The sequence below is a fragment of the Stegodyphus dumicola genome, chromosome 5, assembly GCF_044657685.1.
Source record: "Stegodyphus dumicola isolate Sdum_Otavi_A_Nest chromosome 5, ASM4465768v1".
NCBI classification, from domain to species: Eukaryota; Metazoa; Arthropoda; class Arachnida; order Araneae; family Eresidae; genus Stegodyphus; species Stegodyphus dumicola.
Genome location: NC_140772.1, coordinates 162,353,291 through 162,379,571, shown reverse-complemented (window position 1 = coordinate 162,379,571; position 26,281 = coordinate 162,353,291). Strand labels below are relative to the sequence as shown.

General features: G+C 31.8%; 1 protein-coding gene across 8 annotated transcripts in view; it reads left to right on the top strand.

Annotated features, from left to right (window-relative positions):
• Positions 1-26,281, top strand: part of by (focal adhesion protein tensin) — a 699,237-nt gene that overhangs the window by 635,225 nt on the left and 37,731 nt on the right. For 6 of the 8 annotated variants that reach the window (XM_085817317.1, XM_085817320.1, XM_085817319.1 and 3 more), the window contains 7 exons: positions 1,633-1,803; positions 8,457-8,952; positions 12,751-12,976; positions 17,297-17,457; positions 18,256-18,524; positions 20,147-20,274; positions 25,179-25,314. In XM_085817317.1, the coding sequence (XP_085673443.1) occupies positions 1,633-1,803; positions 8,457-8,952; positions 12,751-12,976; positions 17,297-17,457; positions 18,256-18,524; positions 20,147-20,274; positions 25,179-25,314 (1,587 nt within the window). The remainder of the gene's footprint in view (positions 1-1,632; positions 1,804-8,456; positions 8,953-12,750; positions 12,977-17,296; positions 17,458-18,255; positions 18,525-20,146; positions 20,275-25,178; positions 25,315-26,281) is intronic. The other 2 variants (XM_085817318.1, XM_085817321.1) reach the window with 2 other exon arrangements.

Below are 26,281 nucleotides of genomic sequence, written 5' to 3'. Positions count from 1 at the left end.
ATATCTTAGTAAAATAAATTGTATGACAAAAGTACATGATTAAGAATACTATAAAAGTATGGTTTTCATAATAAAGAAGTAAAATTATAGGCAGAATGCTAGTACAGTCAATGCCTAACTGCATTCTAGAGGTCATCTGTGCTAAAGGAGGTCATATTTTTGGTTAATTTTATAACTGTAAATGAAGGTATGTATATAAATTGTCTTCTTCTCCTGTTTAATTTGTATGCTATAATATGTATAATTTAAACAAACTGGAATATTGTAATTTAAAAGGGAAAAAGAAACATTTTTATTCCTAGTAGTATTAAGTAATTATTTGTTATTTGTAGTATTATTAAATAGGTCCCTGATGAAATTATTTTTTTAAAAAGCGGATAATTTTTCTTCCAGGTTAACTCAGCACTCTTAACTGCACAACTTTTTTTTTTTTTTTTTAAAGTTTTCCAGAAAACAGTACATGATTTTCCAATGCTTCTTCTAAAGTGCTCTCTTCTTTATTCATTTGGGTCAATCTAGCATTGCAAAATCAGACAGTTCTTATGATATTAATTAACAATTCATTTAATTTCTTGTAAGATAAAGGTGTTTTACCTTCTTCACTACTGTTGCTTTATGCAAGTTGCTGGTATTATAAGATCATCCCATTCTTCGTTTGTCATTTCTTGATTAATTCTTTGACTTCTTCCATATCTGATGTCATTCTTCCATATGAATGAAATAATTAAGATATTGTATGTGTGAAAAAATGCATTTTGTAAATCTATGCTCGTCAAGAGTTTACTGTATAAAGTTTTATCCTCAAATACATAGAAATTATTATTTGTATTATGTATTAACATTTCAGCTAGCTAAATAATTTTACATGATAACATGTAATTAGCATTACTTAAAATTTGCTGTTTTAATTTGTTTGGAATTTTCTCATTTATAGAATTATACAGGAATATAATTGGTGAGGAATATAATTTATAGAATATAATTGGTGATCAGATATGAAATACATGTTCCTAACTGTCGTTAGAAAGCTAAATGCTGTCTAATTTTTAAAAAAGGCATGTCAAATAAGAAAAAGGCAGTTCTTATTTAATTAAACTGATAATTATATATTACAGAATATTTTTGATAATTATGTAGGCAGTTGTCTATAGTTTACATATTTTAAGAATAGAAAATTCATATTTATGCTGTTGATGTCAGCCAGAGGCATAACTAAGGTTTTCACTTAGGACAACTGATGATTTTGTACCTTTTCCAATTTGCCAAAGTGCAATTGAAAACATCAGTTTAGTGCCCTGTGGATGCTGAACTCAGGGACTGCTGTTCCCGCTTTCTCACCCCTAGCTATGCCACTGATGTAAGCATATTTTTGTGCATAAATATGTAAATTTGTAGATAAAAAGGTAATTTCATTAAAATACTCATCAGTGTATGATTTCATCGTTTTTAATATATTTAAAAACCATTACCATAATAGTTAATCTATAAGGGTCATTCTTAGCTTAAATTAAGATTTAGAATATTCTGTCATACTTGATTTAATACTTGAAGTATGGAATCTTCATTTTTTTCCCCAAAATATTGAAGTATCTCAAACAGTGAAATGTGGGAACAAAGATTTATTTATAGTAGTTCTTTACACAGAAGGGCCTTTGGACGGTAGTCTATATGCTACTGTCTCTAAGAAGAAATACACTGATGTACTGATTCACCCACACATGAATAGAGAAACTTTTACTGATGTGGAAGGACCTCATAGTATTGATTCAGGAATTTCATCTAGTTCTGGTATTCGTAATGTTGGTGAGTTGCTGTACTAATATTTGAATTTGCTTATTGTAATTGCATGTCAATTTTTTTCTCCTGCATGGTTTTCATATACTAATGTTTCTTGTGATATTGTGTAGTACTTTGTCTGGAAGATTAAAGCATGTGAAAAAATTCTTAGACTAGACCGATATAAATGTTTAATTTTTACACATCTATATTTGCAGACATTAGTAGAAATAAAAGAGAAATGAATTAATATCAATGCTTGATTTCAATCATCTAATACCCATGAAGCCACCCACATACTTTATATTTGTAAATGAAGGAATGTTAAATGATTATTTTATTATTATTTAATGAATAGCCATGTTTTATTATTATTTGGACCATTTGGTTAAAAACCTGAGCTTTCTCTTCTCCCCTTTAAATTTACTGTACTGAAAGAAAATCCTTTGAAAAGTGATTTAATGATGGTGAATTTCTACTAAGCATATTTGATAATTTAGTTTTAAAAATACAGTTAAAATGTGTATGAGAAACTTAAGTAACAGGTGTATGGAATGGAAAGAAAATGCTTTTAAATCACTTACGAGTTGGATTTCACATGGAGAGAGAGAGAGGGAGAAACATTTATGCAGAATATGTGTGATAGTTTTCCATAGTCTGAATTAATAGTCTGAAATGTAGTCAATTTAAATTTGTGATTTCTTTTACCTCTGTTTGTCAGTGATGTAATAAAAAGATTCCCAGCACCTTATTGCTGTGATATATACAGCTAATTCATTTGACTAATTAAGGATTGAAAAGAGGTGTGTTTTGAAGCACATTATATTGCCTCTGAGAACAGCGGTTTTACGTACCATGAAACGTTTGTGTAGTGTTACAAATTTGTATAATATAACATGAATAGCCTCAAGAAATACAAAACTTTCCTGGAAAAATAAGATTGCCGGGGCAAGTCTGTTCGATATTAAAGTAAATTTCTATGTCGCTAAACTGGCGAGACTTTGCCTAGCTGATGACAGTTTTTGGCGACTAATTGTTATCGCCAAATTTTGCTATAAAACGCCAAATGCCGCTAAACTTGGTCGCACATTGGTCCAGCTCTTGTATAACTGTAATTGGCCTAAATGCCTATATAACTTTAATTGTATCCAGTGTTTGTCCGGAATGTAGTAGGACTGAATTTTTTTAAAAAAAAGTTTATTCACAGTTTTGAGATATCGACTTAATAGTTTTCAAAATTTCCCTCTTCTGCATCAACACAGCATTTCCAGCGACTCTGCCAATCACTGATACATCCCTGAAATGCTCTTCAGCTCTCTCGTAACGGCTTCTTGAATTCCCTGGACCGAGCCATGGTGCCATCCTTTCATGAACTTTTTCAGAGAAGAGGAAAAAGTCTGAAGCAGCAACATCTGGGCTATAGAGTAACTGGGGAGCCTCCTTGATCCAGCGATAGCTGGATGGACACAGGCAACTCGTTTTCTGAAGTACATGTACAGCCCTTCAGACTATACCTTCAGATTTCTTCCTCTTTTCCTGACTGAAAAAGGTCATGAAAGGACAGCAACACGGCTCAGTCCAGACCATTCAAGAGGCCGTTATGAGGGAGCTGAAAAGCATTCCAGGGAGCTTTCAGTGATTGCCAGAGTTACTGAAAATGCTGTGTTGATGCAGAATGGGCATATTTTAAAAACTAAATCAATGTGTCAAAATTGTGAATAAATTAAAAAAAAAAAAAATCAGTTCTACTACTTTCCGGACAAACCCTGTATGTAACTGCAACCATATATGCCTTCTAGTAATTCCGAGAAATGGAAGGTACTGGAAACTTTTCGTCAGCTGGGGAAAAATTATATAAAACTGGAGAGTGCATCAGTTCTCAGTTTAGATTTAACTTTGGTGTATTGAAAAATGTCCGTGCGAGCTTCTGTCTATATAGATGCGTTTTACATTGTGTTGTGTTTAACATCCTTAGTATAGTTTGACCGCCTTAGCCGCAACCATGACTGCAAACACACATGCGCCATTCGGATTTACTTATTCATGAAATAGAGAAGATGGACGTGCATCATATAAGGAATTTTTCCATTTCTCACAGCATTCAAAAAGGACTTAAGGAGGCAGAAAATTATTTTTAAATAATCATGATATTGTTTAATTACACTGTTTATAATTTTGTGCATTTATTAATTTTCTATTTATTTATATATTAGCAAAAAATATGAGAATTTTTTAAACTTAATTTTGCTGCCTATACATAATTTTATTATTATGTTTGATATAAAGCTAATTTATAACAATTATTTTATAATAATTTTCATTATAATTATACAATTGTTATATTTTTTGTACAATTTAAAATTAATTATTAAATTTCATTTTTTATTAATAAAGTTATAATAACTGATGTTAATAATTTTATGACAGCAAATAATTATTATTATATTATAATTAATATTTTTTATCTCTGAGCTAAAATGTATGTGCATTATTACATACTTAAAAAAATTGTAGTAATTAGTTATAATAATTATACAGTAATAAATTATTATTAATTATTTAATTAAACATAATAAATAATTATTACATTTCGTTTTTATTTTTGCACTAAAATCTCTGCATTATTATACATGTTGGCGTTGGAGACATGAAATTTATTTTAGAAAAAAGAGAAAAAAATTCTTGTATAAAAGACCCTGGGAAGATCCATCTCAAATTGGATGGAAACCTGTTGACCATTTTTTTATTTTAATGTTACAAAAAGAAAACTTCCACTAAAACTATATTTCTATGATTTTTTAGTCATCTTATTTTCAAAACAAGGAAGTTAAAAAAAGTTTTGAAGTATTCATTGTCCATGATGTTCTAGGTTTCCAGATTGCTCATCAGCATGAATCCTAGCATTTATTTCTGCACATGTGAACCAAATGCACAAAAGTCAGTTGATGACAGGCTCCTTCGATATTCCATGTTTAGGTAGTAAATTCACCTCCTGGGGAAGAGAGAATCCTCATATGACTTCTCACACTGTAATATGTAATGAACACCCAATCTAGACGATTCCAAGTATTTTGGCAGAATGCCAGCGAAGGTTTAGTTTGCCGCGGTTTGAAGTTCTAACTGTTGATTTTGCTCTGTCATAATGAGAAGAGCTGTATGAGTACTTTTGTGCACACAGAACCAAAGACATTGTGTCATTGTGAATGCAACCAAAGCCATTGTGCCATTGAATTAAATGCACACAGAGCCGAAGATAGCTTGATAAAATTTATTGCTCCAAAAGAAACATTTTAAAGTTCCAGAACTGTAAAATGTTTCTTTTGGAGCAATAAATTTTATCAAGTTTATCTTTGGTTCTGTGTGCATTTAATTCACTACAAACCTGTACGCACACAATATTAAAACCTGTTTTAATATATTAACATTTAATTTATCACACTTTATAATTTACTTACAGAAGTATTCTTTATATTGGTTTATTAAACAAATATGTGAGATTTTTGCACTTAGATAATTTGGTACTTTCATATTTTCATGGTCTTTTCAAGAAAAAGAAATTAGTGACTTTCTACCTTGGGAAGAACAAAACAGTTACTGATTTACACATGTACATATGGTTTACATTTCTTCAGCTATTGAAAATTATCTTCTTTAAAATATATTAGTTTTCATTGCTAAATATTTAATATGCTTACTGTTTTTAATCTGCCTTTGATTGAAAAATATGTTATATCCAGAAAGCAGAACGCAAGTGGGGATTAATGAAATGGCAGAAGAAAAAGGCATACTCTGTCACATACAGTCGTACCTAGCAGAATTACTTTTCAGACATCAATCACATCAACCATAAAACTGTATACATTATGAAGCGTATTCAATGAATTGTTACTACCAGAAAGTGTCTTTTAAAGATAAATTTTGGATGTGCTTATAGAAGATTGATTCAAAAATAGCCAGTAAAAATGTAAAGGCAGATAGAGGTGACTGAACCAAGTAGATTTTGTAGTGGAACATGTGCACAGAAATTATGTTATGTAAACATTTTGGTGGTGTAAATTGTCATTTCTATTGTGAATCTCAAGTGGTATGCATCACTACATGAACATAGAACTCACTGAAACGCATTTTATCAATGCTTTCTTCCATTTCTGCAGTTCTTCCATTTCTGTCCACAGTCTCTTTGATAAATTGGACATCAGTGAACTATGTTCATGTAGTGATGCATACAGCCTGAAAGCTGCATGGGGAATACTGATTTATGGCAGCAGAACACTTTTATCTACCTTTTTTATCTATCTTTTTTTGTTTGCCAATAAATACGGCTGTCCTAAGGATAAGTTTTTAAAGAAGCACAGAGGGAGAATAGAGACTGGCTGTCCAGGAATGGTATGCATATCTGTCCCTGAAATAAAGATGAATTTTTATTGCGTATTATGTCTGGTTAAGATTTTGATTAATGCAGCAAGAATATTTAATGTGATATGGACAATGAGGATCGGAAAGATACACTATGATTTTCAGAAATCCACATGGATATTGTAGGCCTGTTACCTCTATCAAAAGGCAACATGTACCTTTTGACTCTAATAGGTAGATTTTCCAGATGGTCTGAAGCCACACCTGTCCCTGCTATAAGAACGGAAACTATTTGCAGAGCTATTTTCAGCTCACAGATATCTCGATTTGGCTGCCCATCAGTCATAACATCAGACCAAAGTTTTCAAATGCGATCCACAATATTTGCGGAGTTTACCTTCATTTTGAGTACAAACAGAATCACAATGACAGCCTATCATCCAGTGTCAAGTGGCACTGTTGAACGATTTCACTGGCATTTAAAATCCTTTCTCAAGGCTTATGAGACCAATAACGGAACTGAAACACTTCCTAGTTGTTCTGCTTGGTATACAGACCACCGTTAAGGAGGATCTGCAGACATCTTCTGCAAAACTGGTGTACGGCACAACTGTCAGGCTGCCTAGTGATATAGGATAACTCCATCTAAGATATCTCCATGTCACACTCAATTCATCACCAATCTCCAGCATAGAAATGCACCCAATAGTGACATCTGCGCATTGTCAAGATAAATATTACATAAGTTCTAACTTAATATTGTGTACACATGTATACTTACATACCGATCGAGTAAAGCCACTGCTCCGCCAGCCGTACTCAGGTCCGCATAAAGTCTTTACCAGAATGGACAAAACTTTCACAATTTAAATAAATGCCCTTGTCTGCTGTTTCTATAGATCATGTAAAACCATCTTATTTGCTTTCGAATTCTGATTTGCTTGACCTGAAACTAGACAGAAACTTAAAGACAGTACAACAGAATAAATCTGAGCAAACGAACTTATAATACACTAACTGGCACAATATCAGGAAGAGAGGTTCACTTCTACAGAAACTTGCTTCTTACGTTAGAATTGAAATTTTTTTTGAAATTTGCTTTTTCGAAATGAAATATTTAATCGAATGAAATTAAATATTTATTAGTATTTCATTTTTATTTATGTGCATTATTACCTTGTCATATGTTGAATCCCATTTTGATTTTTCTAATTTTATATCCTAATTTTGTTATTAAAGGGGGGAGGGCTCGACAGCACGGATTCTCTGAATTATTTCATAATCTGATGAATTTCATAATTTGAGTTGTCATCAAAGAACTGGGGGGGGGGTGTGGAACTCTGTGGTGATAGCGATAGGGAAAGCATCTTGTGCCCATGTGTCTGTTGATAAATACGGCAAACCTAAGAAGAAGTTTTTGAGAGCAGTATGCATATCTAATAATAAAATAAAGATTAATTTTTATTGTATATTATGTCTGGTTAAAGCTTTGATTTATACAGTGAGATCATTTAATGTGATATGAACAACAAGGATCATGTAGATACCACAGTGGTTTCTACACCATTCCAAAATCTCCTTATTCAGTCTTCTTATATACTTTTGCCAGATATTTTTTAATCACACTGTATGCATCTTTTTTTTTTTTTTTTTTTAAATAATAAATTGACTACAAAATTATATTAAATGAAATATAAATGCAAATTTATATTAAATTGTTTTGTATGTATATATTAAATAGGTCATGTTGTGTAGATATTGAATGAATATCTGATTTGCAGTTTGCATTGGTCACTGTTTAGTCAGTTTTGTTTTCATGATATTTGGCGATAAATCACAGTTTTGTTCTATGAAATTTGGTAATAAATCACAGTTTCTTAAACCTGAAATGCTAATGCCATTTGCCAAGGTCGCTACAAAAAGGAAGTACTGAAAATTTATTAACTGCATCATAACTTTAGAACTCTCAGTTTAGCCTGTAAGAATATTTAGTTCATTATAGTTATAAATTTTTTGAAGCTTTTCATTGATCTTTCTATGTATTGGAAAATGCTGTTCAAATGTAGAAAATTTTCTTTGGGAAAAGAGTAAAGTCATTTAAGCATGAAATAAAACACAAGTATGATGTTTTTAAATTTGTAACTTTTTGGTATGTATATTAGCTTGATTTCAAATAGCCGTATTATTCTGTATACAGTTTAATTTCATAAGTGGGGATTAAGGATTTGAAATTTTTGGATAAGTATATTAGAAAACGAAAATGAAATTAATATACCAAAATAATTATATAATATTTATTTTAAACTTTTTTTTAAAATTTTTAGATATAGATAGTCACAACCCTTCAGAACAGTCAGCTTCTCGAAGTACACCATATTCAAATTTTAAAGATGAACAAGCAGAATTAGATGAGTTAGTACATGGAATGTTGAAAGAAATTCAGTCCATACCGGATACACCTGTCTACAGTAGTTTAAGACCTTTTACTTCCTCTCTAGCACCTCAATCACCGAAAACTAAAAATTTTTCTAGCATTACAACTACAGTGCAAACCAGCGATTATTCAGTCCCAAGAAATTCTACTTTACCAACTAGCATAATAAGTGTTAATGGAAATAAGCAAATAATCAGTCCAAGCTCTGTTAAGCCTGACACTGTTTACTATTCACATAAACGAGAAGTCATTTTTGATGATGATGAAAACATACCTTACCATGCAAGGAAATCTCCATCACCATTTACATATGGAATGCAGAGTCCTGTTGTTGAACGAAGAAGACTTTTATCGGATGGCAGTCAACCCCTTGGATTTCAAGACAGGTATGTGATTTATGCTGATTCTGCATGCTGAGATCTAAAAAAAAAAAAGTTAGGTAATGATTCATTAATAGTGTTAAAACTACAAAAAATACAAAGTGAATTCTTATTCTTAATAGTAAATTGACTGTAAAAATTACAAAAAAAAAAAAAAAAAAAAAAAAAAAAAAAACCTTGTTTTCACTGATAGTTTCCTATCTGCTCAGTAATATTTAAAGTAATTATCTACCACAATATCCTAGTATAACCATTCAAAATAAAATTTCAAAAAAAAAATCAAAGAAATTTTTTAGTCTGATTTAAATTTACTAGAACTAAAAGCTGTTCTTCATTAATAAATGTAAATCCTGAGTTGTATTTTAGGATTCATAAGTAGAATTACTTTTTCTTTCGATAAGACTTTGGTGGTCTCATTCAAAATTGGAGTGCAGTTTTCCCTTTGTGTAGGGTGTAATTTGGTCCCTGCCTGTGTAAAATTCTCGGTGATGATGCAGCGAAATGTCTGATCAATTGGGCCATTCCTGATTTATGCTTAATTAGCAAAATGTGATAATCATGCAATGTTTCGTAAGACTGGATTATTATACAGATCAGAAGCAGCATTTATTTTTATAAATCATGAAGGCTGTAATCTAACTTCAGAAAATATATAAACTTTATGTGTTTAATAATCTTGGTTAAAAAAAAACATATTACATTCTTTTTAAATAAATGATATTTATTTCTATATCAGGAGATAATAAAACTGTTTGGGGTGCATGTTTTTGCATTAATCAAATTTGCTTTTCATAAGAACAGCAATCAGGATGAATTTTCATAGCTGTCAGGTTTAGTGTTGTTGTAAGTGATGTGTATAAATCTTGATTGCAAATTAGAGTAATGCAGCAACAATAAACATTAATTGTTTAAAAAAGTACACTCTGGGGGAGGAAGTAAAATAGTTCTGTATCTCCTGTTCTGTAATGGGTCCACTGATAAAACTTAACATGCGTTTTTCATGTTTGGAAAGCACGACTTAAGGATATGCAGGGTGTTTCATAGGTCATGGGACAAACTTGTAGGGGTGGTGAAGTGTACTAAAATATGCATTTTTTGTATAGGAATGTAGGGTCTAAAATGACAAGTTAAGGTAGGAACGCAAAAAAAAAAGGACACAAGAGGAAAATGTGTTTATGTACAAAATCAACGCAAAGTGCTTCTTTGTAGCGATACAGTATTCACGATAAATGTTCAAAATTGCGACCACCAGAAGTAATACATGCTTAGTAATGTCGCAGAAGGGTTTGACAAACATTTTGATAAATGGCAGGCATTTCGCGCACACTTGCAGCCGCAATGGATAACCGTGCAATGATGTTCTCCAGTCTCCAGTGAGTCAACAGGAGTCTTGTAAATGATGCTCTTCAGATGGCCCCATAAAAAATTCCAAGCTGGATAAATCTGGCAAACAGGGTGGCCATTGAACGGGTCCAACACGGCCTGGAAATGTCCCATCCAAGTAGTTACGGACTAGCACGTGGTTATCGGCTGGTCCACCATCATGCTGGAACCACATGCAATCACGAACGATAGCTGGAGCATCCTGCAGCAATTCCGGTAACACCCCTTGCAGAAAAATAGGATAACATAAGCCATTTGTACGTGCAGGTAAAAGGTATGGGCCTGTGAGGTAGTCGTTAACAATACCCGCCCACACATTCACCAAGAAGCGGGTTTGGAATGCATGTGGATGTGCATGTGGATTATGAGTTAACCACATGTGCATGTTGTGGCTATTGAAGATGCCGTTCTATGAGAAAGTTGCCTTGTACGTGAATAGCACATCCGATGGGAAACCTGCCTGCGCCACACACTGCTGCAAGAACCAATGACAGAAATGAACTTGAAGAGGGTAATCTCTTTCTTGCAATGCTTGGACTCTCTGCAAATGGTGTGGGTGCAAACCATTTTCACGCAATATCCTCCAAACTGTGGAATGACTTAGCTGCAGACGACGTGCAATAGCTCTTGTACTTGTCTGAGGTGATTCATGCACAATGTTCAAGATAGATTCTTCAATGCAAGGTGTCGTGCATTTCTTTCACTCCTGGTGTCAGAGGTGGCTTCAAATGACCCGTTTTTCACGCAGAGACCGATGCAACCGCTCGAACATTGTGTGCTTCGGCATATGCCTGGTTGGAAACCGTTCCTGGTACAACCGTAGCGCTGCTCTGCCGTTCCCATTAGCAGCACCATACATGAGATGCATATCAGCTTTTTCCCTGTGCATAAACTCACCCATCATGCTCGACATCAGAGTTGTGAATGATCCTCTGAAGCATCGGATCGTGATTTGTCCGGCTCACTACCGCCCTCTACTGCTGCATTGCCACCCAGTCACAGCTGTAGTTCCTATTACTGTTAGTGTTCCCTTTTTTGAACATTTATTGTGAATACTGTATTGCTGCAAAGAAGCACATTGCATTGATTTTGTACATAAACGCATTTTCCTCTCGTGTCATTTTTTTTTGCATTCCTTCCTTAACCCGTCACTTTAGACCCTACATTCCTATACAAAAAATGCATGTTTTAGTATGCTCCACCACCCCTCCACGTTTGTTCCATGATCTATGAAACACCCTGTATATATATTATATTTATATATAACATTGTTCTAATATGAAATCACGTGAAACATAGAATTTTTAAACAAAATCACGGTTTTTCAGATATCACATACTGATTTTTTTCCATATTTCGACTGAGTCAAATTATGCCTAAGTTTTGTAAAGTAATTCTAGGTTATTAAGTTTTGTAAAATTTAATGATTAACTTATCGAGAAATTCCGAAATTTATCTTGGCGGACTTTTTTCAGTTTATGTCAAGAATAATGACGAAATTCTGAATTTATGGTAACCTATTTTTCTTTTCCTCTCATTGTGCACGAATGGAAGAAAAGGTGCTTTGAAAATCTTTTCAAATCATTTTGTTTATATTCTTTAATCATAGTTGTTATTTTTTAGATCCGTAAACCAAATTTGGTGTCATTATTGCTGAAATCAAAGATGCCACATTTCAAATTCACCAGCATGTAAATTCACATATATCTTAAGAAGTTTTTAACCAAAAATCTTCAGCTTTTTGCAGGTATGCTTGGAAACACGTTTACTTTAAGGTAATGGTAAAACTTTTGTAGGTTATAATTCAAACATGAATTTTATTTGGATTGAACTAAAATTCGAACTGTGAAAAAAGGATTCAAGTAAGTTTAATAATAATAAAAAGACACATTAATAAAATATATACCAAATAACACTGAGGAGCTAAAATTTTGAGAGTTAATTTTTTAAAAACTACTTGTGCGATATGTCAACTTTTTTTTAAATGTATTTTTTTATTTTTGTGTGTTTCTTACTTTATGTACGTATATTTATGTACATGCTTCAGTTTTTTGCATATACATTAAACTGATGGAAATTATTAATGCAAATGTATGTCAATGATAATATAATTTCTGTAAAAACATATACAGTATTGTTTTTTCGTCATGTAATCATGTTAAAAAAGGGGTAAAAAGAAACTTTTTCCTTTAATTAACAATATTTGGTGTTCTAAACTGTAAATGTGAGCATTTGTATTTATTGAGTTTATGGGGAATTTGAGAGACAGAATCATAAAATTATTTGACAGTGTTTATTTTATAATTTTTAATCAGCTGAATAATATTTAATGTAATAATTTTTGTTATTAGTTTTCTTCTGATATAAATGATCAGCTCTTTTAATATTTCATTGAATTTTTGTGATATTTAATTTCTTCAGGTATAAAGGAGACTATAATTCTGGCTCCTGGCTTCAAAGACAGCAAGATAAGTTGAAAGCTCGTAGAGAAGGTAGAGGATGGGAAGAAAGACATCACAAAGAGCAGTTATTATTGGAAGAGCTCCGACAAACTCAGAAGAAAACATTAACTAATGGAGATTCTGTTGATGATGTTAGTCTTGGACTAGACTTTTCTTCTTCTTCAAGGGAGACATCACCTCCCAAGGTATTCTAGAAATGTATTTTGAAAATATAATGTTCATCGTGCAAGTGTTTCGTATAAAATGTGGACTTAAACCACAAAATTAAAGCAGATAACCTATCAGCTTGCATGACATATATTTAATAAATGTCTGAAGTTTTTAGGAATATAAAATTACTATTCTTGCTAGCATCAGATACCTTGTAATTATTTAGGAAATGAAATATTTCTTGGGGAAGGGAAGACTATAACAAGAAAAAATATACGTATAGTATTTGTAGTTAAACTACTGATAATGGGAATAATTTTAATGAACTAAATAGTAGTGAGGCTTAAAAATATTTATAAGTATAATTTGTATTCTCAACAGGAGTGTGAATTTCTGTTGTATGGTTCAATTTAAAAACACTTAGAAATTTTTTTTGTTTCTGTTAAGCATCTGGTATCATAATCTTAAATACATGCTACACTATATTAAACTATATATCATAAAAACATATATCATAAATATCATAAAAATTTTTGATTATAATTTCACGTTTGGAAAATACTCATTTGAATTGAACTGTAGAAAAAGTGATTACTCATATTTTCATGAGATGAAAATTTTGATAAATGAAACTTTCAAAATGTAGAATTCAAAAGTGATGTTAATTTCTCACGCTAAGCAGAATTTTTTATTACTGTTAACTTTTCCCCTGCTCTGTATGGTTTCTATTTGTAAAAGTCTAGCTGAATATGAACATTTTTGGGAGGAGGAGGAGGATACAGATCATAGTGCTTAAAAGTGTTGTATATGATTCTTTAACTTTTAAAAAGTAATACTGAGTAATGTTTTTCCCTCCTCCTCATTTCTGAAACATACATTTCGTGGACAAAGAGTTTCTATAATTACATAAAAAAATACACGCATTGCTGTAAATTTATCGTAATCAGTGTAATATTTCTCAGTGTGAATTTCTACAAATTTTATTATTTTCTCAATATCTGCAAATATCAGTTTTGTTTGAAAACATCAAATATAAGAGAAGTAAAAATTCCCATTAAATCAAATAAATTTTCAACTTTAATATTTTTTTCCCTGATTGTTTTCAGGTACTTTCATATAAGCACAACCACCTTGGCTCAATTGGAAGACTTTTTACATAAGAAAGTAAACTATGTCATATAATTGCAAAAAAAAATTTATTACATACATACATATTTTACATTTTAATTATAGGTATTATGTATATATGTCCTTATATGGAATTATAATCATATATATGCTGAAAACAGTCAATAAGCTTACTTATAAGCAAATTTTTGTCTCTTTCATTCTGGTGGATAATTCTTGACTATCACTGTATGAAAGAATTAAAAGCAATTGCTCTCTTTAAGTTAGTTTTATGGCAAAATACTGTATTCTTGCAGGAATTACTGAGCAATTTCTTCCACTGCAGGCTAATCCCACAAGCATATATTTTAAAACTGAGATTGACACCAAAAAATTCACGGTTTTTGTATAAAAGCTGTTCAAATACAAGAAAAAGAACATGTAAGAGAATGGAAATGTTGCTTGCTAAAAGGAAAGAGCTGTTACAACATGGTTGCCAGGATTTGGCATGTACTTATAAGCAAATTTGAGTACTCAGATGGTTACGTTACATAAATACCGTTTTTCACCTTTAGTATAATTTAGTTATGGCTACATACTAAACTAAGCTTTACTCTAAACTCAAAATAATAACTTTGAATGACCTTTAAAAAGGGCTATGTTTTACTGGGGAAGTTAAACGTAACAGTAATATGATATTGCTATCTTTTATTACTGGTACTCCCTAACCGTCACCAAAAGATTCTTTTTTAAATTTAAGTAAGTGTTACAGAAGACAAACTTAATTAAAGATGAAAATTGCCGTATGTAGAATATAATGTAACAAACAATCCATAAGAAATTTTATCCTTAGGTAACAATATTGTCTGAACCTGACTGATTTATAATTATATTATGTAATTTTATTTATACCTATATTACATTTCCTATCTGGTAACCTCAAATATAAGAACCTCAGTAGTGAAATATTTGGTAGAAGTCTTAGGCTACAAAATCTTTTTTAATTCCATGATATTTTCCATTGAATTTTGCACATTTTTCATAATGAAATGACTTTTCGAATAATCACCAGTTGTTCATCAAATTGTTTTCCTAAAAGATTAACCTTTAAGTGTATCAATAAAAGTCAATCTTTCAGGAAAACAATTCAGATTCTCAAAGCCTGCTTGTACTTTTCATGCAATGGATGAAATATATTAATGCCCTCTGTGTTATGGAAGAATAAGTTTGAAATGTATATCAGTGTGAGGCACTGGCACCCTGAGGTGGAGAGCGAGGATGCCAGCGAAATGCAGGGAAAAACAGCAAAACGGATCACTTGGAATAAATTAATTGGTTTTAAAATTAAAAACAAACAAGCCCCCCCAAAAAAACTTTACAACAGATTTGCGAAATATATATGAAGGCTATAGCGTGTTGTAATACTCTGAATAAAAACCTTGAAAAAGAGGTACAAGTTTATTTGATGTTTGACACCAAAAAACGGATGAAAAGAACCCTCAATCATTCATTGGGCATTACAATCGGAAAATTTAGTCAATAAGGAGAAATAGGTTCATACAAATATGTCGCAGTACAGCAGCATGTACTTAACTGTTTAGTATAAACTTCATTGTTGTTGTGTGAATGATACATATAATTGTACTAGTTATGGTTGCAGATTGTTCAAAGGAAAATGCCAGGCAAATTATTTAGCTACAACACACATTTTAAACTAAAAATGTATTTCAGAGGCGTAGCTAGGGTTTTCAGCGCCCGAGGACAGCTGAAGATTTTGCGCCCCTTTCTCTGTGCCAAGAATGAAAAACATTTCATTCTAAAATTTCATAACATCAATTTGGCGACCCTTGAATGCTGCGCCTGGGGACAGATGTCTCCCCTCGCCCCACCCTAGCTAGGCCACTGATGTATTAACTGAATCTGAAGAAAACGGGAGCTAAACTGCAGCATATAATTTTAATGTAGATGAATTTAACAGGCGACAGTGGAAAAAGCAGAAGAATGAACTTCAAGGAGCAAGCAGCAAGAGATGTTTCATTGAAAAGCAGCTAAGTTCCTATCCACAGTAAGATAATGCTTTATCATATGTAACTAAGAAAAAAAGTTCTAGTTATAGTGTAACTGTTGATATGATATTCAAGCTTATGAAGAAGCTGATCAGATGGAGATAAGCCATGAATTCGGGCAAGTGCAGATATTGTGCACAACAATCTATGCAAAGAAATGGTTTGTCACTGCATCATAGGACAAGAGTTGCACAATATCTTCCAGCAGACTTTGACAATGAAATTTTGGAGGTACATTATTCACAGGCGACAAGCTAATGGTTATATCTTGTCTGAAATTGTTAATGTGAATCAAACACGCATTTACTGAGGCATACCTATGTTTAGTATAGCTGCACCAAGAGGCTCATATGCAGTAAGGATTAAGACTGCAGATGGTGAGAAGAGCAGTGCACTGTGGGTGGGCTAAAAAAAAATGCAGTTTGGAGTAGAAGATCTGATAGTTTGCTGAAATATAAAAGCTTGCTAGTTTGGGACAGCTTTCGAAGTCACTAAACTTCTCGAGTGAAGGAGAAAATAAATGAGTTTAAAAGCTGCTGTAGCTGTGGTTTCTGGAAACCTAACTTCCATGCTCCAGCCCCTGGAATTGCTCCTTTAAAACTTCATTCTAGAGTCTTTGTAATAATTGGATGTGTACAGGAAACCATGATTTTCCACGAAAAGGAAGAATCAAATAAGTATACAGTGTGGTGAATGATTCTGGCGATCTTGGAAAGTGTTGAGCTGGAACAATAAAAGAAAAGGTTAAAGGTTTGAAGTGTGGAGTATTCAGTGCTCTAGACGATTCTAAGGTTGACATGCTGTGGAATACCGGTACCCACAATAGTGATAGAGATGTGGCAGGCATCTACTCTAGTTACTGACAGTGACAGTGAATAAGAGGTACTAAACACAGAAACATCTTCCTGTATCTTTTGAAAATAATAAGAATTTTTGATAAGTACTGTTTTCATTTTAGCTGCTGTTTCATCTAAAAAATAATATTGTAGATAATAGACAGGCTATCCACAGCTTATCCTCAAGAATTTTTTTTTTCAAAATTAGAGGTAAAAATTAAGAATGTGGATTATAGGCACATGTGACTTATGAAAATATGGCAATAACCTACTTAGTAATATGCTATATATTTTTATGTTCCATCTTATGTGTTTTTATCTTATCAACATATTTTATGTAATTTAGGGTCTCAGTTATACATTGCCTCTACATGTTAATACATATAATGGGCATGGATCAGCAACCTCTACTGCCCCAGTTAAACCTTCAGTGTATAGAAATACTAGTGCTCCTTCTTCACCACTGCTTCCACAAAGAAGCAGCAGTAAAGATGTGACACGTTACAGGTAAGTGCTTAAAACTTGATGTTTCCTTTAGATTTGAGAAGTAAAACTATTACTTGATTTTATAAAGTTGTTAGTAAAATTATCAAAATTGTGCATATGTACTGAAACAGACCGTATGCATACGTGTAGATATCAATAATTAAATTTAAATGGGGCAAAATTACAGATCTTAAATATGTCATAGACAATAAAATTGCCTTAAAAATACTATCTGTTATTTTCATTTTATTAGTTTATTTTGTTTAAGTGAATTGTGGTAACATATGTTTGTTTAATTAAATATGACAAAGCACACAAGGATTATTTGTTAATTAAATATGATAAAGCACATAAGGATTATATGTTTATTATATTGCATATGGAAAAAAGCAGAAAAATATCAAAGCAATCATTTGTCCAACCATATTCATATCTGGGTCAAATTTCCAGTATTCAGCAACCTTAGCTACTCATTGGTGGGCATGAATTCCCATATATCTTTCATAAGATTTATTGTAAGCCTAATGTACCTTAGGCTAAAAACTTTATAAAAACTCAAAATTCTTTACAGTATGGCATTACCTGCTGTATAATGTACCTTATGCTAGAAACTTTATAAAAACTCAAAATCCTTTACAGTATGGCATTATGTGCTGTATGTTGAACACATTATCTACATATTCATCATGTTAGTTCTAGTACTGCCAGTCCACTTAAATGTACTTATATATATATATAACCTGCAACTTGATGACTTCATTTTATTTTTAGCTTAACTTTTCCTGTAAAGTACTGTTTTTATTTTGAATTTGATTTCAGGTACCCTCAGTTTCAAACCCAAAGCAAAACTCTTACGAGGCAAAAATCTGATACTTCATATGATCGTGAAAGGCCATTTGTTTCAACAAAAAAAGCACATCAATTGGCTAAAGAACAGATTGCAAATAATCAAACTTCACCACATAATGTAATTGCATCCTCTACAATTTATGGGAATATCTCTCCGCCAAAATCGGAATCGACTGACCCAGGCTTGTTGAGTTTGCTTGGTACTCCTGGCAGTAAAATTAATGAAACCCCTGATCAAGGTACTGGAAATTTTCAGTATTCTGTGATATTTATTCATACAAATTTTAAGTGAGTAGCACTTAGATAATACATTCATGCAAAGTACGAATAGTGAGTAATGTAATTTTGCATGAATTAATTTTTGAATAGTGAGAATGTAATTTTGCATGAATTAATTTTTGAATAGTGAGAATGTAATTTTGCATGAATTAATTTTTGAATAGTGAGTAATGTAATAGTGACTAATGTAATTTATTAAGTTGTTGTGTTTCAGTATTAGTTGAAAATATCTTAGACAAGAGTCAAAAATCACTTTTAGTTGTTAATAAAATATTTAGTTAGTAATAATGATTTCTGTTCATAAGCTTGTATTTCATTTGAGAGTAATCAGTAAAATTTAGTATTCAATCAGTAAAATTTAGCTGAATGTATAGATTAAGCATGTAAAAAGCTACCTGTGGAGTTATGTTAATGTAATTAATATTTCATTCAGATAAATTGAAATTAATGTGAATATAATTTTTTTCATTACTGTGTAGTATAGTTATTGCCCCCCAGCCCAATGGTGGGCTGTAGCCATTTCTGGGCATTGGCCAGTACTAAGGCCAGAAGCAATGGTCTCTTAAATGTAGAGGCACCAAACAAGTGGCCCACCATTGCATTCTATTAAGGGCTGGACAAATTACATATCTAGGTGTAATACTTCTAGTTCTATGGAAGGCATTAAGATCATAATTTATTCAATAGGGATCATCTCCAATGAAGTAAATAATCTTTCTAACTCTCATTAGTCTGTAAAATCTGTTATATCATGCTGTTTTAAAAATCAACAATTTTTAGCGGATGAATAAGTTCCTGTGGGATGGTGCAGAGCATAGTAAAACCAACAACCCTACTGCTGGATTTAATTTAAAATCCTTAAATAAAACATGGGCATTTATTTGTTTGCTGAATAAGATAAAATCTTTAGATAAACAATCTTTTGAAAATGTTGATGATGGAGAAAGAGAGGTATGCTGTGCTTCAATTTTATTAGTAGTGTACAATCAATGAAAAATTTAGGGTTGGGCATCATCTAAAAGCAGGCATAAAAGTCATTCATTACTAATGTCTAAGGTGTTAGCCAATTCGGGTTTTGTAACCCATGATTTATGAGGTTGTTTGTGGGTGCCATACTATATTGGACATGGAGATTTACAGCATTACATGAAATATATTTATTGTACTAAAATATTTTATACAAACTCTTTGTCTTTCCAAGTTTTGAAATTATTTTCAATCCACTTAATGGAAGATTAAAATATAAATGTTTGCACATGTAACATGAGATTGAGAAAATAAGTGTAAAAAATGTGATAATGCCATTATTTATTTTTTAAGCAAATAGGATTTGAAGAGTATTTGGTGATCAGATTTTTCTTTCATAAATAATTAATAGCTAATTTAAACTAAATATAAAAGAATTTGATGGAATTTCAATAATTCCTTTTACTTCTTCCAGAATTAAGAACAGGGAATTGGGAAAATTTTTTGAATATTCAAAATTTTTAATAATAGTAAATATAAAAAAAGGCTTTATTATTATTATTATCATCGAGAATTTTATTATGTTGTTACTATATTTTTATTTGATGCTCTGTAGGAAGTGTGAAGCTTGATAAACTTGAGCAGTCCCTTCAAGCCATGTCAGTATCTTCACAGAGCTCTGCAAATAGCCCACATGAAGCCCGCAGTTCACCATTATTATATTCACAGTCAACACCCAATAAGGTAGTATATTTATGAGATTCAAAATGAAATTACTGGAAGTATTTTCTGTATAATCCTCATTATTTTATTAATGTGGAATTAATATGGAAATTACTAATTAAATTAATGTGGATTTTGTTAAATTAATATAGAAATAGAAGAGATAAGTTATTATTTCATAGATGTAAATGTAGCCAAACTGTTGACACTTTATATGTCATTTGTCAATCTAAAATATCAGCCAAGAGAAGCTTAACCAAACTTGTTATAAGGTACTTAGATTTAATTGAATGTCTAGTTTTTCTTTTGCCGTACATATGATGGTATGATCAGTGACCAGTGACAGTTATTCCTCTTATATATATACATACATTAGTACTCAAAAATATACAGCAAATGCTAAGAAGTTGCATTGCCAAAAGCAAATAGACAACCAAAATTAGCATAAAATGCAATCCTGTAGTCACAACCACAATGCCTTAAAAAGGGCCCTGCCAGACCTATGTGTCAGTTTATTTTAGATACTTAGTTTTGGACAGCCAACCCGATGCCTTGCCGCATTACACATGACTATTGGTCATGCCCCTTCCACCCCCTAGTTTGTCCTCTGGACCCACCCTGAGCATTCAACCCACTGCGTCGCTCCTAGTAGCACCTTATGTGATGACAGCCGGAACAAAGTGAGCAAATCTGCAAGCTACTCGTGGCTTAACATTGGAACTGGAACTGGTTTGTGTCAGTTCACAAGCAGTGATAATTGCATGCAATTCAAAATAGCCAAAGCGAAAAGCATGACCCAAAGACATCCTGCAGTCAACCACAACGCCTTAAAAAGGGGCATGACAGACCTATGTGTCAGTTCACAAGCAGCAATAACTGCATGCAATTCAAGATAGCCAAAACAGAAAGCATGACCCAGAGACAGCATATACACAGTAAAATTCACTGTATAGCTATTGGAATGATTCAAGCTGGTGCAAGACAAGCTGTTGCAAGAGAGAGCTGAATTTGCATAATATTATAATCAGTAGACTATGGCATTGTTATCAAAAGCATCAAAACTTCTGTGGAATATGTGGGTCTGGATGCCGAAAGATTACCACAACAGCAAGTAATCTCTTCCTGTTGCTATATGCAAGATGCTCTAAATCACTAACAGTGTGATAGCTGGTTGTCGCATTTTTCTCCTACAGTAGGAAGGCCCATATCTCGCAAAACTATGCCGTGTCCACATGTATGAAGGTGGATTGTATGCCTGATTACCTGTGGTTTGTATTCTTTTGTGTACATCGTATATCAGAGTGCAGTTGAATTGGGCCCTCGAACATCGCATTTGGACCACCAGAGCCAGTGAGACCATATACACTTTACGGATGAGTCTTCGATTTAGCATCCAGAACGATTTTTGAAGGGCAGTGATATGGTGAGAGCCATAGACACACTATTGAGCATCAAACATCATCCAAAGAGATAATTACAGAGTATGGGCTTACTAGTATGGGCTGGGATAACAGCAAACAGCCACACCAACCTCTAAGTGATTTCTGGACTTTCTAATCACAGCCATCCGATATTGCAACAAAATTCTACAACCATTTGTGCGTCCTTTTATTGTTTCAGTGGGTACTGATGGGATATTTTTGGACGATAACACTCAGATGCGTAGAGGATAATTGGTATGGAGTGATCTAGTGAGAGTGAAACCATTTCACATCTGCTATAGCTTGTTAAACCACCGGAACTCAATTTAATAGAGCATGTTTCGGACATGTTGGGATGATGGAAAGCAGGTTGCAGTGTGCCGATAGGCACTCTCCATGAGCTCCAACATGCATTATTACAGGAATGGGCGCTACTGCCAGAACAAGCCATCAATGACACTATTGACAGCTTGTCTCGCCACTATCAAGCATGCATTTCAGCTAGAGGGTATCATACCTGTTTCCCTTTCACATTCTTCTGATCCATTTCGTCTTTTACGATGTGATGGGCCTAATACATATGTTTTTGTGTGTCCTTTCCTTTATTTTTTATTATGTAGTCTAGCAATGCCACACCAACATCTTGGATCAGTAGCACACATATCTTTTATTTCATTTTTGCCTTTGTTACTTACTTTTTGAGCAGGAATGTATCTATACATATGTAAGAAAAATAAAGAATATGTAAAAGATTAAATTAGCAGCATAAATTAGTTTTCTTTTCTGTTCTAAAATTTTTCTGTTCTAAAAATAGTAACCTCTGTTTGCACTGTGTCATATCTAGATTAATCCATGTCATATGACTCTTACATAATTCTGGTAATGTAAATGGAACTAAAACTCAAGCAGCCAATAGTAATTTTATAGCAATATTAACTATCCAATCAAAATGCATTGAGAACCAAAACTAATTCAGTCTGAATTAAGATTTCAGCCTGAGCATAACGCAATTGTTTTGCGCTTTGGCCTATCTGAACTGCAGTCTGTCTGCTCCTTCTTTTTTACTGCAAATTTGTCAAAAATGTAACCTTTGTGCATACTTAATTGTGGTCGCAACATGATGCTAAAATAAAAAATGAAGATTTAATCTGGCTTCGCCTTCAATTTCCTATTCATTATGGATCAACACTTCTACGCCATCAAAAATTCTGCTCATCATTACTTTGAAGTTTGTTTTTATCATATATATAAAGTAAACTACTAATTTTATCATTAATCCTTTTATTTCTTGTTTTTAATTTAGTTATGTGCCCTTCCTGTCATAAAAACACTAAGATGAAGTCTAAAGTGTATCATCTGAAAATTAATCCATATGTCTTATGTAATGAAGATGCAGTGTGATAGCTTGTAGCCAGTCAGATTAAATATTACTATATATTTAGTGCTTTGCTGTTGTACACTTCTTTTGTACTTTGCTTGCTGCCACTTAGACGTGTCACTTAGCCTCTGCTAGCTAGTGACCTAAAAAATATAATCCATATAAAATTTCGGAGTGCATAGCATATCCATAATGACGATATGTATGGAACAATATTATGTGTCATAAGAATTAGTTATTAAGTAATAAAATTGTGTGTGAAAATTATGGCATCATCATCATTTTGTGTCATCCTTCTAACTGTGCAGCAAAGCCTCTGCAAGTCAAAACAATGTAAAGAATCATTGCCAATCTATTACAGCTATTCTCCACATCATTCCATTATATGTGTGTAAACAGAAAAGAAATTGGTAACTGATAGGTAATAAGGTCTTAAAAAAACTGGCAACTAAGCTGTATATGACTGAAAGCTTCTGTAATTTAGTAGAAATGTAAAAACTTAAATTTGCATTCCATTGAAAATCAACAGAAGAATAAAAATGGGAAAAAAATAGTGTATAAAACTTATATATAGTAGTTAACGCTTGTTTCTAAATTTGTGTTACTTCTTTTAATAATTTTTAAAAAAATTCTTTAATTTGCTTAACCTTGTTACATTTTAATTCTGTTGTGATAAAACACTACTAATTTTTCTTAGTTTTTTCAAAATCAATGAGCTTATAACATTTCTAATTTCATGATTTGCTTAAAAGTTTTACTTCTTTTAACTTGTACAGTATGTCTGACGTATTCTTGTTTTAAATTTGTCCTTTAAATGAGGATTTTGGTGGTTTAGCAAATGGAGAACATTTCAACATTTGCTTAAGAGATAGTATTATTCAGCTTATTACCTATACAATTTATCATCATTTTTAGATTTTACCTTCTGATTGTTGTTGCAAACTTTTGTTATTTTTAATAAATTATACTTCAAACTGCATTCATATATCACAAAAAAGCTTCAGCTACTAGTACTTGCTTTCTGTGATTTTTATTTTTCAAGTTTGGCATGGTTAGTGCTTTATGTATATTTTTAGAAATTTAACTGTTTCTTTTGTTTTTCTGTACTTCAGAAAGTATTTAGCTAAGTTTTATTTTTCACACTCATAGCCTATTAGAGCTGGCTGACTAATGAACAATTTAAGTTTTTATCCAAATAATTTTAAATTATTAGACCTCACTAAGTTTTAATTGCTCATGAATTAACTCAGAAACAGACTAACTAAGGTTTTTACATTTCTCAGGCATTAACACCTGATGAAGATATCATAAGAAATGTAAAAAATATCTCTTTTTTTTATGATCCTTTAATTTTTTAAAATAATGTTATGTTTGCTTATCATTAGTTGCAGTGGTTTATTCACTACTTTGTTTGTTTTTATTCTTCTTTTGCTATTTCACTGGAATTGAATTTTCATTATTATTTTGTATGTATAACTTAACTGGTTTAATAAGAGATGAAACATGTTACATTAATTGCATTTAGTGAGCTACTTTAGATTTCTTTCGAATAATGTAGTTGACTTTTATGTATTATCTGTCACATTCTTACATATTTATCAATTATTGATGATGTCCAATAAATAATATTGCTCAATGTACGTAGTACCTTAATAAATAGATAGATTCGATTTTTAATTAAAATACTAATAAAACAATGAGAAGTGAGGTTGTGATCATCCATAGACACAGTGCATCGCCTTTATTATTATTATTACAAAATTTAGTTTGATCCATAGACACAGTGCATCGCCTTTATTATTATTATTACAAAATTTAGTTTGCTAAATTTTTATGAATTATGTAAATATTGTAAAATCTAAAATGTCTTAAATTCATGAATAAAATTTAAAAAAAAGAAGGGTAACATAGTTTTTTTTTTTTTTTTTTTCCTTTAAATTTTCTGGAAAATAACATATATTCAAATTGTATTTATTTACAAGAAACATGTGTTGGAGAACTAAAAGTTTCATAATCGAATGCGTGAAACTGGTTAAAATATATAAATGTATTTCTTAGTTATCTGAAATATTGTTTGTTTTTAATTATAAACTTATAATTAAAACTGAATATATTACTGTTTTCAGACAACTTACGTTAGTGATGTTGCTTCCTGGTCGCCTTCAGTCATTGGTTCCAGCCCTCCTAGCAGTCCGTCTAGAATGGACAGGCCAGTAACACCAGCCTTTCCTGTCCCACCTGGAACACCATATCAAAATCAAGGTAAATTAAGGTGTTAATTTATTTTACTGAGTATGCATTTGTAATCTAGTAGTGCAGATTATAGATCCAGAGGAAAGTACTGTAATACTATACCTAAATGAATTTGTATTCTGAAAAATAACATTAAGAGTTCATTCTCAACTAAGTATTCTACCTGTCAGTTTCTTTTTAAGTTACGCATATAATTCGATAATCATAAATACTGTTGTTTTGTTCTTGTATTGATTTTTCCTCTGATACATTGTGTTTTAAAATCTTTCAGATGAAGATTTTCCCATGAAGATTTTCCCATGAAGATTTGAGCTATTCATAACTATTAACAATGCATTAAACAATAAAAGTTTCATAATTGGCTCTTCATCTAATTTCAGATACAATGACTATGATTTATCTTCTATTTATATTAAATAATATTACATTTCCTCAAAACATATAACTACAGTTCTCATTAGATATGTGTATATTTATGTATTAATAGAGTTATAAGAACTTATTTTAAAACAGAAGGGAGAACTTATATAATTATAACAATTTCTTCTGAAAAATATCAATTTAAGTTTTAATCATATGATTCTTACATAATGTAGCTGAGGCAAATAATTACATAACAACTAAATGAAGCTGAGTTCTTTTATCTTTAATTGTAATAAAATTGAAGCATTTAATTAACTTGTAATAATAAGGCAATACTATACTCTTTTGTTGAGAATTAAAGAAACTTCATCAGTGTTTTGGTCTAACATCAGTACCGTAATGCTAGATTTTCTTATGCCTACTTTTGTTGTACTAACCTGTAATATACAATCTCTATTGGCAATTATTACATAAATATGTGTACTTGTAATCATGGAAATATTGCATGCATCTTTATATTTCTGTAATTGTATATCTGCACTAATATTGCTTTGATGTGTTCTTTATTCAACGAAATTATATCTGAGTAAAAATGCATCCATCATCATCATTC